This window comes from Indicator indicator, chromosome 16 (assembly GCF_027791375.1).
Source record: "Indicator indicator isolate 239-I01 chromosome 16, UM_Iind_1.1, whole genome shotgun sequence".
In the NCBI taxonomy this organism is placed as follows: domain Eukaryota; kingdom Metazoa; phylum Chordata; class Aves; order Piciformes; family Indicatoridae; genus Indicator; species Indicator indicator.
In genome coordinates, this window is record NC_072025.1 from 6,111,457 (window position 1) to 6,124,851 (window position 13,395).

The 13,395-nt window shown below is 37.6% G+C and overlaps 1 protein-coding gene across 1 annotated transcript in view; it reads left to right on the forward strand.

The window, feature by feature from the left end:
* Positions 1–13,395, forward strand: part of RORA (RAR related orphan receptor A) — a 359,905-nt gene that overhangs the window by 246,522 nt on the left and 99,988 nt on the right. The window contains exon 2 of the mRNA XM_054387887.1: positions 6,793–6,822. Within this exon, the coding sequence (XP_054243862.1) occupies positions 6,793–6,822 (30 nt within the window). The remainder of the gene's footprint in view (positions 1–6,792; positions 6,823–13,395) is intronic.

Sequence of the window (13,395 nt, forward strand, 5' to 3'; positions counted from 1 at the left end):
GCCAGGCAAAGCGTAATTTAATGCTTCAAACTGGAGGATGAAAGCCTTACTACCACTTGTACAACAGTGTGGGCTGTGGGGTGGCCAGCATGTACACATGTCAAACTTGCTGCTTTTACCACTGATGCTGTTTGACTCTTCCCAGTATCAACCATCTGGGAGGCTGTAAAAATGGTGCTCCTTGTTTCGTGTTCATATCTGTTGGGATATTTTCTTTGTCCAAGATCACACTAAATAAAGGGAAAGTAGCACTGTGGTCAGTGACTCGAATGGTAGAGAGGGTCAGAACTGAGAGCTTATTCCCCTCAGGAAATTGCATGCATTGCAGAGCTTCTTGCCCATGTATTTATTGCAAGTTAAAGGAATTGTTCCTGTGCTGGTAGGACAGAGCCTGTAGCTGGAGGAGAATGTTCTTTGAATGTAAAAGGGAGGAAAAAGCATCGTGCTTACAGTGGTGGTGTCTGCCATGCTTGTGACAATGTCACTGTGAAAGCTATGTAAAAAGGTGCTTTGTGGTAGGCCTCACAGGTTAAGTAAAAATAAAATACTAAGAATTTCTGACAGTTTGTAAGGAATGTTTGCAATCTGTTTCAAGAACTATAGGGACTTGCTTGGATTTATGCAATTTTGTACATTCAACTGCATTCTGTCAATGTAACTGTGTTGCTTCACAAGACTATTTTGCAGTCCTTTGGGATTTGCTCAGTCAGTTGTGTAACTAGCAGTCTTTGAAACAAAGCTAGTGCTTGGTTTTCCTATAAAGATTCATGCTGGAAATGCACTTACGTGTAGTTCTGAACTAATTTGATTTGTAATGATTGAAATACAAATGTGGAGCAGATATTTAGCCTTAAGTTCTGTGGAAACATTTGTCATTTAAGAACACAATGGATATTTAACAAAGATTCTTCAGTTCATTTCCCCTAGTCTAAGACACTGTTTATTTGTGAGGACAAAAGTGTTAAATATCAGAGGGACCTGCAGTGAGGCTATGCAAGAATGAAGAAGTGGTATAAGACCATCATCTTTACAGTTGAGTTTTGTTTTCAGTTTTTCCAGATTTGTTCAATATTTAATCTCACATCAGAGAAAAACCAGTCAGCACTCTGTGCCAGCAGTCACATATGATGTCAGCAACTAGCAAATATTTGTGTGTAAGAGAACCATGCCTGAAAGATGACTATTTGGTCCAGTATCAAATAAGTGTTAATCTAAGGCTTCCAAATAGCTAGGAATAGATTTGAAGCAAGGAGTTGCATGTGATCAGGTGTCCAGAATATTAGATATTAGGGGGAAGTAATCTGTTCAATATCAATCTCAAATCAGAACTTAGTTTTTAAATTTTGTACTAGCAGTAAGTGCATCTATAATAAAACCAGTATAATTGTCTCGGCCTTAAACACAGGCACTTGGATAGTGAATTTGTTTCTTAAGTTCTTATTTCTTTTGGAGCGGTTTTGGCATCAGAGGCTTGAAATCAGTTTGAGGTCTGCTAAGAATTTTGACCTAGAGACACTTAGAAAGAACAGAATTCTTCTGAGAATTGTATAGGCAACAACTCAAGATAGATATCTTGTCTATCTTATGAATACTGTGTAACTTCAAAAGAACTGCGGCCATTTGGATTCACAGTTGATGAAAAACACTTGTTTCACGTGGTGAGCGCTTTCCTTTTCAGTAAAAGTTGTGAAAGTGTCTGGGAAAAAGTGGAATATTATTTTTCAGAATTACAGTTATTGTATTTAATTTTAATTTTTTAAGTAAGCCTTTTTTAATTTTAATCATAGTTTGGTTTTGGATTGGTTTGTTGTTGTTTTTCTTGTGGTTTTTGGTTTTGGTTTGGTTTTTTGTTTGGTTGGTTTTGTTTATTGGGTTTTTTTCATAATTATGGAAGGTTTTCTTATTCTTCCATGCCTAATGGATATTGTCCTGGAACTCTTTCTGTGAACTGTAGGCAATAGCATCCATTAACAATTTTTGAAAGAAAATTACTTGGAGCACTTTCTGTAAACGTGTGCTGATTGTCATTAACAGCTCTTCTGTCCTAGATGAGGACACTATTTTGCATCATCATTTTGTTTGGTTAAATTCACACAGGTTGTATTTACAGTTCTTGTGCGTGTTATTTTTACCTTGGTCAATGGTATATAAAGATCACAGAATTCCTTCAAGCCAGAGATGCTTACAGATTTAATATGAATCCTTACCAAAGTTTCTAAAAGAATGAACTCTTTTCTGAATACACTCAAATCTATTATTCTGCATTGTTAGGTTCTCTGCAAGTGCCCAAATGTTACGTATAATCTTCCACCTTAATTGCCAGCTTTGTGTAGTGACAGAATAAAAAAGATGCGGAGCGACAGGATGAAACACAGTGGGATCCAAGCCTGTAATACATTTTTCTTTCTGATTTTACACAATATGTCAGGCAGGAGGCTTAGAGTTTAAAATTTTAACTTTTTCAGGCAGGAGGCTTAAAGTTTAAAATTTTAACTTTTTTTTTTTCCCCACACGAATTCCAATCCATCACAAAATGAATACATTCCAAAACACACTACAACTGTAATGCTGACTTCAGAGGAGGGTTGAAGAAAGTAAAAGATGCATATGTATTGATACAGACACCTATTTGAGCAAGGATCATGTGCTTAGACCATCTACACAGACATACTGTCATCAGACCAATGTCAATCACCTGATTTTGACACCAAAAGCAAAGGAAACACAGATGTGCAGAGCAGAAGTCCTCTAGATTAGTTGTGAGCTTTGCCAGTGATTTATGTGTTTATTCATACAAAATTCTGAGGGAGAGTTTTCTTGAAGGTTTAAGGAAATTGCTCTCAAAAATACCCTCCTCTGATATTTTGCAGAGTAATGTATTCTGCCAGAGAGGGGACATTTTACTTATCTTTCTGTACATCAAAGTATGTTTTTCCCTTGAAATATGGGAAGTTGACAACTGTACAACAGCAGCAGGGATCTGGGTTCATGGAGTAAGCAGAGTTTCATTATGCTTCTTCGTTTGTGTGGGCAACTGTGAGAAATAGCTTATGATGTATAAAATATCTGAGTCTCTTTTTGTACTTGAAGACATTGTTATCTCCATTTGAAGCTGGCTAGTGAAGGTCAGTCAGGCTAACTGCTTGCAAAAGAATATCCTGTCTGTGTTGGTAGATGCTCATTTCAAAGTTCTTTGCATCCAGAAAGCTATTTTTGTAAATACCAGCCATCATGGCAAATTACATGTTGTTAGTGGGAGGGGGAAAGGGAATGGCGTATGAATGCTTTTCATTACATAAAAACTGATTGTTGTTGCAAAGAGCATTGCATAGCAACAATGAAAAGCCTAAGAAGTTAATTTGTTTAAGATTTGTTGATGATCAGGAATGTCAAATTGCAGTGCTGAAGTGATAAATTCTGTGATAACTGTAATACCGAAACTTTCACTCACTGATAGCCATGGCAGTGATATATTGTGGTATTTTCATGACATTTCCTTTGCTTTACTTTGAAGTCTAGCTAGTGAAGCCAGGAAGTCTTTCTGTATTAGCAACACTGAAATTAGAGTTGTTTCTTCTTCTCTTTAGTTTTTTATTTGTCAAATAAGAATGGAAAGCTGGCTGTTTAGGATAGTGCTAGTAGTGGCAAATGATTGCATTTTACTCCAGTCTAGCACATTTATAAATTAAGACCACTAAAAAATACAATTTTACATTAAGTAAGATTTTGGAAGGAATCTCTGTAGCTTCTCTGTGCTCCACTTGCTCAAAGAAATCTTTGTCTTTCAGTGGTGTATTAGGATTAGGCTTTTATTATATAGTGTCTACTCAAATTTGCATAAACTGATGGTCCAGTCCCTGAAATATTTCCAAACAAGAGCAATTCAAATTAATCAAACCTCATCCTGTGAAGAAAATTAGTGGTATATGTTGTACTTGTTGACATAGTGTCTCGAGAGATTGTGTTGATTTCAGAAGAACTGATGAGTTTTCTGCATAAGACTTCTAGGATACAGCTAATAGGAAAGGCATTCAAATGTATATTGCATGAGGGAGTTAGCACTGGCCCGAAGAAAGACAAAGATCTCGTAACTTCCCATTTTTACCTTAAATAGTTTTCAAACAATGTTCTGAATAGCAAAATCATTGGCTTCCTGCTTTAAAAGTAAAACCAATTGCAATGATGTAGGAATGTGTTGCATACTTGCTATATTTAAAGCACTGGTTATAATACACCTAGCCTAAGTAACTGTTTGAATATGCTGGTACATTTTTTACTCAGCTTTTCTAGAAACAGTTACTAGCATGAAAAGGAAGGCTTCTTAAAAATTCACAACTCATTTTATAGTAAGTAAAGATTCCTGATTAATTTAAATCTAATGCTGGCAACATTTCTCCTTGTTCTACCAGATTGCAGTTAGTAATGGTAAAACCACAGGTCAAAGAAAGATGCTTTGGTTTCACTGCAACTACCAATTAATTATGAAGAAGATGCTAAAGAGCCTACCTCTAAGTTCTTGTTTTAAAAGGTTATCTAAAAATATGTGCATAAACCAGCTAAAAGCCCTTACCAGATGGTAATTGGTAATTATTATGGAAACATCTGATTGGAAAAACCCACTCAGATCATATTTAAAAAAAAAAGTAGAAAAATACAAGCACTATTATTTCCATCACTGTTTCATGTATCGGGGGAAGGTAGGCCCTCAGTCAGCGAATACAGCTAAGTCTGTTTTGTGCTGTGGCAAATCCCATTGTGAAGAGGCTGTGAGTAATCAGAAGTGACAGCATAAGCACTTTCTGTTCAAAGTGATTTTACAGAAAGCATTATTTTCTGAGAAGAGTACACATATGGCTCCCATAATGCTGAAAGAGCACTGATGTATCCATTTATTAGCACTAGTGCTGGGAGAGGAAGTTTTGCAAATTGTGTTCAGATTTAAGACCTTTTCCCAGTCTGTACAGCATCCTTAAAATTGTAGGAGCTGGCCAGATAGGCAAGGGTGGGATGAGGGAATTTTAGGATAATTCATGATGATGAAGACTCTGTCAGGAGCTGGACATGCTGTTGAGTGGTCATTCAAGATGTCAAAACAGCCTTGGTGAAAGAACAAATGTTCTAATGACAGCTGTAATTTCAAAGGGTAAGGGAGATCTTTAGAAAAACCTAGAGAGAGGGGTTTTTGTAGTCATGCCAAAGACTACACAAGATACTGTTTGTGCATTTTGACATAGATAATTCCGATCTCCGTTCTTCCCACTCTGTCCCTCTTCCTGTCCTGAGCTGTGGTCCCTGTAATATTGCTTACCTCCTTGACACATGCAGCTGCCCTGTCCCATCCATCTTCTCTGAGCCAACCAATGGTGACTGGGCTGGACTGAAAATATGATAAAGCTGGCTCTTAAAAAATACAAATGTAAAGGATTTATTTGCCCCCTGTAGTAGCTACTTCTTATAACTGAAAGGTTTTTTTTTGTTATGCTTGTTTTCATCATTGCTGACCCTGGCTTTACAGTTTGAGGCTAGAGCCCTAATGCCTATTATGAGGAGTGGGAAGGGTTCCGGTGCTCACACTTGCAAAACTTGGTGATTTGAAACTAAAAGGCCAAGTGTAATTACAAAAAAATCCTGGTGATATTTATATCAAACCTGATAGCTATGTATTTGGGGGGTTGGCTTATGTATTTGTGGGTCTATGCAACTACCAAAGCAATTAATAGTTTGAAAACTGTTGGCTTTGGAAGTTAGCTCTAAATTTGTAAATAAGGTATCTGTATATTTTTCTGAATTACTGTAATGTACTGCCTCCCTGAGTTGTTCCACAACATGAATTCTTTAATGAATAGTAAGCTGAACAATTCCAATTCCAAAATTTCATTACAGGCCTTAATCACCAATGAAATGTTTCAAATACTTGTGCTGCTTCCAGTAACCTCTTTCTCTTCTCATAAAATTCCCCCCAAGGAGAGGGAGGCTTAAATACAGAGGGGTCTGAGTACAGCACCAGTTATCTACTAAAGTGGAGACAATATTGTTTGTATTCAAGCATGAATTCCAATGACATTTAACACAGTTAATTTTATCTCTATTTGGTATTATGAATTTTGCCTCATGCTGTTCACTCTATTGCTTACTTTAAAATGCCTTTTAAATTTCACTGGACCATCATTGGTGATTGACGCCACATGCCTGTCTAGCATAAAAACATCTTTATTACTTGGGAAAGTATATATTTAACAGCTTGCAGATATTTGCATCTGGCTTGAAATTATGGCAAGTAATACTCATCTTGAGAGAGCTGTTCATTTGGTTTTAATGAGCATAAGCTACAGCTTGCAGTCAAGGAACTACTTGAACTTAACAGCATAGCAAATGAATTGTTGTACTGCTCAAATCTGTTCTGTCTGGGTAGTTTGATGTTCACTGGTTAATATGAGTGTGGGAAAAATTTTAACTATAAAAAATAAAAGGGGGCTTCCATAGTGGTGTTGATTTTTTCAGTTTCCAGTGGCTTCAGTTTTAAAACAGCAGCGTATTGATATATTCCAGCCACAAAATTTAAGCAATAGATGTTGAAACATTTATTGATGAGGTATAAGGAGAGTATTATGCAATCTGCTTGCAAAGAAGGGGAATCCTTCCACCTCTAATATACAAAGCATTACAATTTTCATTCCTCTCTTACAGTGGCTGCTGTGCATCTGAAAAAAAATAGCTTAATCATTAAATATATGTTAAAAGAATTTAGTCAGTGATCACTTTGCTAACATTGGTGTGCTTTTTTCTCTACAGGTATTTCTGTAACAAAGAAGACTCATACATGTAAGTATTTTTTGATTTGGCCTTCCCTTATAAATGAAACTCACATTAGGCTGTGCTGTGGTGCTCAGACTATTAGGTGTCTGTGTAGCCTGAGAAGGCTACATTTAAAAATTCTGGTGGATTTTCTTCTTTGGTGCATTTCCAGACCTTACCTGGAACGTTATCTGAATGAATATATGGTGCATATGTGTGTGCATTTGCATATGTATTAAATCAGAGGGCAAAGTTGTGAAAAAAGGCAGAATTCCTTGTTCTAGGATGTATAACCTTACAGCTAGCTGATCAATAACATACCCTGTAAAGAGAAGTAAGAAGAATGTTGTGGGGTTTTTTTGTGTGTCTGTTACGTATGCAATATGATTACAATTATTTAATTGAAAGTCTTCTGTCCCTTCCTATGCATTAATCTGTAAGGTAAATCATTCTGTGCTTGTGCTTAAGGAGCTCTTGATGAAAATTTGGAGGTTATTGTTTTGCTCTCAACCATATAAACAAACAATCCTCATAAATGACAACCTCGGAAATGGATGTGGATGCCTGCATTTACTTATGTATACATTTATTCCGAATCGTCTTCAAAGACATCATTTGGGATCAACTCTCATCTACTCTGCAGTGAGTTAAAAGCACAATTCGAAGTGTTATGATTTGTAGCTAAAGGAGATACTGTGGAGGTTTGGAAATCTAGTAATGCAGGAACTGTACTTGCCCAGGATCTGAAACTGGAATAGACTAAATAAAGCCGAGGCCATTAATCTCATGAAAATCTTCTAGCAAAGCAGTTGTAGGCTGCACAAAATTTACAAAGATAGATGCACTTTCACAGGGTTATGCATTTGAAATATGTTCATTGCACCTTCTAGGGTTAAAGTGGTATCATAATGTCTTCATTTTTATTTCATTCCTGGTTTTAAAATAATAATGTAATAAAAAATCTGACTTGAGATTATGAATCCTTACTGTATAGAGTTGCAAAACACAGCTGCTTGATTTAAGAATTTCAGGTGTGAAGCTGATTTGTGTAAGTTTGCACACACATGTTAAATGTCACAGAGTTTGAGAGGCTCATGGTACTCCTCTGCTTACATGGGCTTGCTGCTTAGTGCATTCTTAGGGTCAGATTCCTTTGGCTGAATGCATATATGGGAGCTACAGATAGGCATCTGAGGGCAGAATTTGACCCTTACATTTCTGGTGAATATTTGAGCTCATGCTGACCTAGATTGACAGCACAGGAGACTGAAGTCCTCTGTATATCCGCAGGCCAGGCATTGTACAGACAGCTTCCTTGCACAGCCTTGCCCATGAGCTCAACCCTGGCCTGGAGCGACCACCCTCTCTAGAGGTGGTAAGTAATTCAGTATTTATGCTAGTTCAGTCTTAGGCCTCTCTTGTATAGAGGCTAATGACTGCACGTGGTGGTGTGTAACACTCCACCTGGAAATCAGCTGAAGTCACCCTATCTATTTTGTATACAGCAATGCCATGTGCTGACGTGCAAGAAGAGTCACATCTCCACTTCCAGTGTTCAATACATTTTGTAGGGAAGATTAAAGAGTAACCACAGACCAAAAGAGCATAGGAAAAATACGCTCTTAAACCTTGCCAGACTGATAAAGTGCTCTCATCATATATATCTCAGTGGATGCTACATTTGAGGCCTACAATGGAAAAAAGATATATTCGTCAGTGATGTTAGATGATTAGCTACTCTTCACCATATATGGCCTTTAATCTAGCTGAGACAGAAATTAGAGTCCTGCCATCTTCTTTGTTGAGAACTCTGTTTGTGCTGTTCTAAGGGAACTGTCAAAGAGTAGCTCCTCCATTTGTTAATCAGTTGTCATGCAGTTACTGAAGCATGAACAAAAAAGTTCCCTGAATAATGGGAAGATAAGTTTGCCCATTAAGAAAGGATTAAAATAGAAGGAGCAATATGCTATAATTAGCATGATGAAAATGCAGGCTACATTTTAGCAAATATGTATGAGGTTTCATTCAGTTTTGGTTGAAGGTCTTTTAGAATTCATTTCTGTTATGACAAATTCACATAGAGCAGGAATTAAAGTAAATTTTTCATCTTTGGCATTTCGGCATCGTGTACAATAAGTATTTTTTTTCCTTATTGCCTAGAATTTTTTCGTTACTGAATAGCAAAAGTAGACATCAAAATTCACAGTTTCAGAATGACTTGGAAAAAATAAATTTAAATAAATGTGTAAATGCAAAAATTACAACTCAATTCTGAGTTGCTAACAACTACAAATGACAAAGAGAGGTTTTGTGTATCAAGTCATCTAGAGTTTGCTTTTCGTTCTGTGTTGGTACATAGAACACATCCAAACTAAGTTATATAGAGTGGGAGTTCTGCAAATACATTTCAGAAAACTGTTCTCACAAGTACACATTGCACACATTGTCTGCGTGGCTGGTTTGGAATGATGTCTTCATCTTCCAAGTTCAGTGTGTAGCACATGAGGATGTTAACTGACTGTAAAGAAGAACTTTGTTTCTAATGATGTTTTGACTTAATTAGTTGAGTGTAATGCCAGCAAGGTTGATACGTTATGCATTTGAAACATGAGATTCATCCTTTTTAGACTTCATCCTAATAGTCATTTTAATTGTGCAGGTTTTGAAATAGGTCATGATCAGTCTCCACTATTTAGTTCTTCTTTGTGTTATTTAAGATTTTGGGTATATTTTACCACCTTCTTGGCATTAGTCTGTGACAAAAGTCTTCTGTCAGCTGAAATTGAACTGTCGTGCTGATGAGAGGTGCTTAGGTCATTTCTGAATCAAACAGTAGTTCGGTATTCACACACATGCAATATAATCCTGAAGAAATAGAGATCTGCCCATGGCAGGAGAGTTGGAACTAGATGATCCTTGTGGTCCCTTCCAACCCTGACTGATTCTATGATCTTTCATTATGTACCTAACGAAATAAAACCTGAATGATATTCACTCTTCTCTTCTTTTATTCAACCAATATTATCCACGTATTCTGCTTCATTAGTTGCTTGTCTACAGCCTGTCTTCATCAGTGTGAACTTTACAAAACCTGCTGGTTTTAAACAAGGATTTTAATACTTTTCCAAGCAACACTAAAGGAATAAATTTTGTCCACCCCAAAATGTAGTTTTTCCCTTAGTAGATTTGCCTTCTGTCTATTTGTAGAATTATTCTCTCTTAGGCTCATATGGCAATTTGTTAGGTTAACCATCACCTTGTATAACCTTTAGTCTAACTAAGTCAAATGGTAGAGGCCAAGTCCTATCTCATCTTCCATACAAAGTGGGACTTCTGGTGTTTTAGTCCTTTTTTGACTGCAAAAAACAAAAGGTATGGCTGACACTTAGGGTTTTTTCTGATCATTTACTTTGCAATGATATTTTTAATACAATAGTCTTCCTCTCCCGCTTCATGCTCTGAATAGAAGAGTACTCAGTTAATGGGAACTGGTGCACAGCTTCAGCCTTTCTACAAATTCAGACAGACATCATTTTATGAGTGATAATAAAGATCTGAAATTCAGGGAACAAAAGGCTGCAGAGGACCTGCCATGTAGTACCCACTGATGTGGGTTTATGCTCAGTCCTGAAGTCTGTTGTCTATCATTTCTGGCATCTTAGATCTAAATCTTGCCATACTTCATGCAGTGAGTTTGATGGCTCTACCAGACCACAAAACTATCAGACAAATAAATCACATTATTGTTGTTCTCCAGATCATTTTTATATCCTGGCCACTGACTTTCTTAAATGAATTTCACTAGATTGCCTATTAAAGTAAGGGGTGGTTTCCCGTGGGTGCACCCAGAAGGCTCCTACTGTAATGAATCTGCAATGGGATGGAACTTTCTTTCTCTTGCTATTTGAATTGCTCAGAAGCTTCAAAGGAGTTTGATTTCATAGCTGGAGTTCATATCTGCATAGTGGTCCAGGTACATTCAGCTATTTGCTATCCCAATGCCTTCCCTTACTCCCACATCAAGCTCTGGAACTGTTCCTACGCTCATCTTGTAGTAGGTGTTGGTCTAGAGAAGTATCCTGACTCTGTATACTTCAGTGGGACTTACTTTTGGGCCAAGTGGTCAATCGATGTTTCAAGTTCACACTGCAGCTGAAAAGCATAATTATACCATAGGGAGATCAACTTGACTGTACGCTGCATGCTACATGTAATAAGAGCTCAGAAGTGGCAGTGACAAAGTTTGGGTGTTTCAGTAGATACTCATTATTCTGACAAGCACATAAGCCTTTGACTGGAGCTTAGAGTGCTCTATCTTCATTGCTACTGCAACATAACTAGCCAAAAAAGGGGGTGTCTTGGTCTTCAGGCATGGGCATGCTCTTAATACTATCCTGAGCAGAGATCCATTCCTAAATCATATCCTTTGTATCTTCACTGAGAAAAGGGCTTAGCTTCTTAGAAACTAAGACCTGATTTGAAGCAGGAGACAGATCTTAAACTTCTCAGATGTCCAAATAGCCTAGAGCTGTTGTTCACCAAAGTTCTACATGCCTACTAATGTTTGCAGCTTAACTGAACTTGAGACCTGAATTTCTCTTTCTCTGATTTTACTTTCCACATTGTATTTATAGCCACTGCTAAAGATTTCTTGAGGTTTGTTAATTCTTTTGCTAAACTGCACTAAAGGGAAAATGCCTGATATTTTTCTGATCTGATTTACATGTAAGTCTACTATGCATTGTACTGTCTACTGGCTAAAGTAAATAAATCATACTCTTCCCTCACAAAATAGGAGCCTGCAGAAGACTGATGGTTAACAGAATCTGCTGTTAGCACCAGGGCCTAAAGAGAGCAGGTGAAAACTAAACCCTGTCCCCTGAGGCCAATAAAATAGCTGTTTGGTCCCCTGTGTGTAACCTCCTAATAACTTTACTGGGCAGCCTTAAGATCCCTTGGGGGCTTCTCTGCAAGAGCACTCCCTCTCTTTGTTCAGATTGCTTATTAAAAATGATTTTATAATGAAGTTGCCTCAAATAGCAGCTACTTTCCTACTTGTCCTTGAAGCACTGTTTGCCCTGGTGAAGAAATCCGAAGACAACTATCTAGGGCTTTTCTCTTGTATAAAACTTTTACTGAGCTACTGCTACACTTGAATTTTTTCCCCCTTTTTTCATGAGAGCCTAAGAAACCTCTTCATAAGCAGCTAGGTATTGTACCTTTTATTCCACTTTGAAGATGTCCCTGTAAAAAGTTTGTTTTGGATGCAAACATCGTCAATCAATCAGTTACCACACAAAACACAATGTCAGTGACTTGCATGTTGCCTGAGAGAGAATGAATGCTACCTTCCTGTGGTGGTGGCCAAGTCACTGAGTATGGGGGCAAAGATGAAAGCATTGTCAAATAATGAGGAGTGGAGGGCATATTTTTAAAAGGAGAAAATGTTTCTGACTGCCTTGGGAGGAGGAGTGCACAGAGTGACAATGCCACCTGTGAATGTGTGACTTTCATGACTTGGGTATTTGTGGAAAACTGTGAATGCTCTGGTTCTTCATTGTAGTTCTGTAGCAGCGAAACCTTTTCTCTGTGGAAGTTCTGATAGTTGTGAAGAGAGACTGGCCCTTTGCCCATGTGGAATCAGCTGTGGGTAAAGCATCAGGAGAACATTTTATTAATGCATGTTTTATGCTCTCACAGAGTAACTGGTCAGAGGTGAGACAAATCTGATGCTTCTAGTCTTCTATTAGCAACCTAAAAGCTTGGCTTCTACCTGGGCCCCAACCTTTTGGCACAGTTGGAAGGAACATTTCATTTTTTCTCTAAGGCTGATAGAACGGGCAATTAAATGCACTGCCCTGAAAGTCCCATGGGGAACTCTGTCTATTAGGTGCACTTGAAGCTAATGTCAGGTCTCTGGTTCTGTTCTGAGTATATGGAGCAGCTTCTATCTAGAAGGGATTTTTGGCTGAAACCACTAGTTACAGATTTACTTTACTGTGAGTTTTCTAGTAAATACCTTAAGACAGGTTTTTCTGTGCCTTTATAGCAACGTAGTGTACAGTAAAATACTGCAAACAGATGAGAATTAATTTTGGCAAATGAAGACCAGTAAAAATTTGCAAAATTTTAATCATCCAGTATTAAAATGTGTATGGAAGGGCATGTGTGTATGTTGGGATTACAGTTCAGGTATTTCTAAACTATAGTTACCTGCCAAGCTCAATTAGATGGGGCAGAAGAAAGAAATTTGTCTTAAATTTTTGCAGGTCTTTATTTGGTGGCAAGTCTTGACCCTTGCCATGCCTCTTAATGCATAGTAATAGAGGTTACAAAGAAAACATTCCTGTCCTGGTCACTCTCTATTTCTTTTTCTAGTCTCTCCCATGGAAGCATAGAAGATGAGTAGAGACATTCTCTTGAAGAGTTCCCTGTTTATTTGGAGGCCTGTGTTTCAAGGAATGATGAAGTGTTGGGGGAGGTTTCTGACATTATGTACCTAAGTTCTGTCAGTGTGGTTGATGGATATTAAGAGATTGTGGAAATTACTCAAAAATAAATATAACTGTTTGTGGTCCTAGGCAGTAAATACATTGGAAA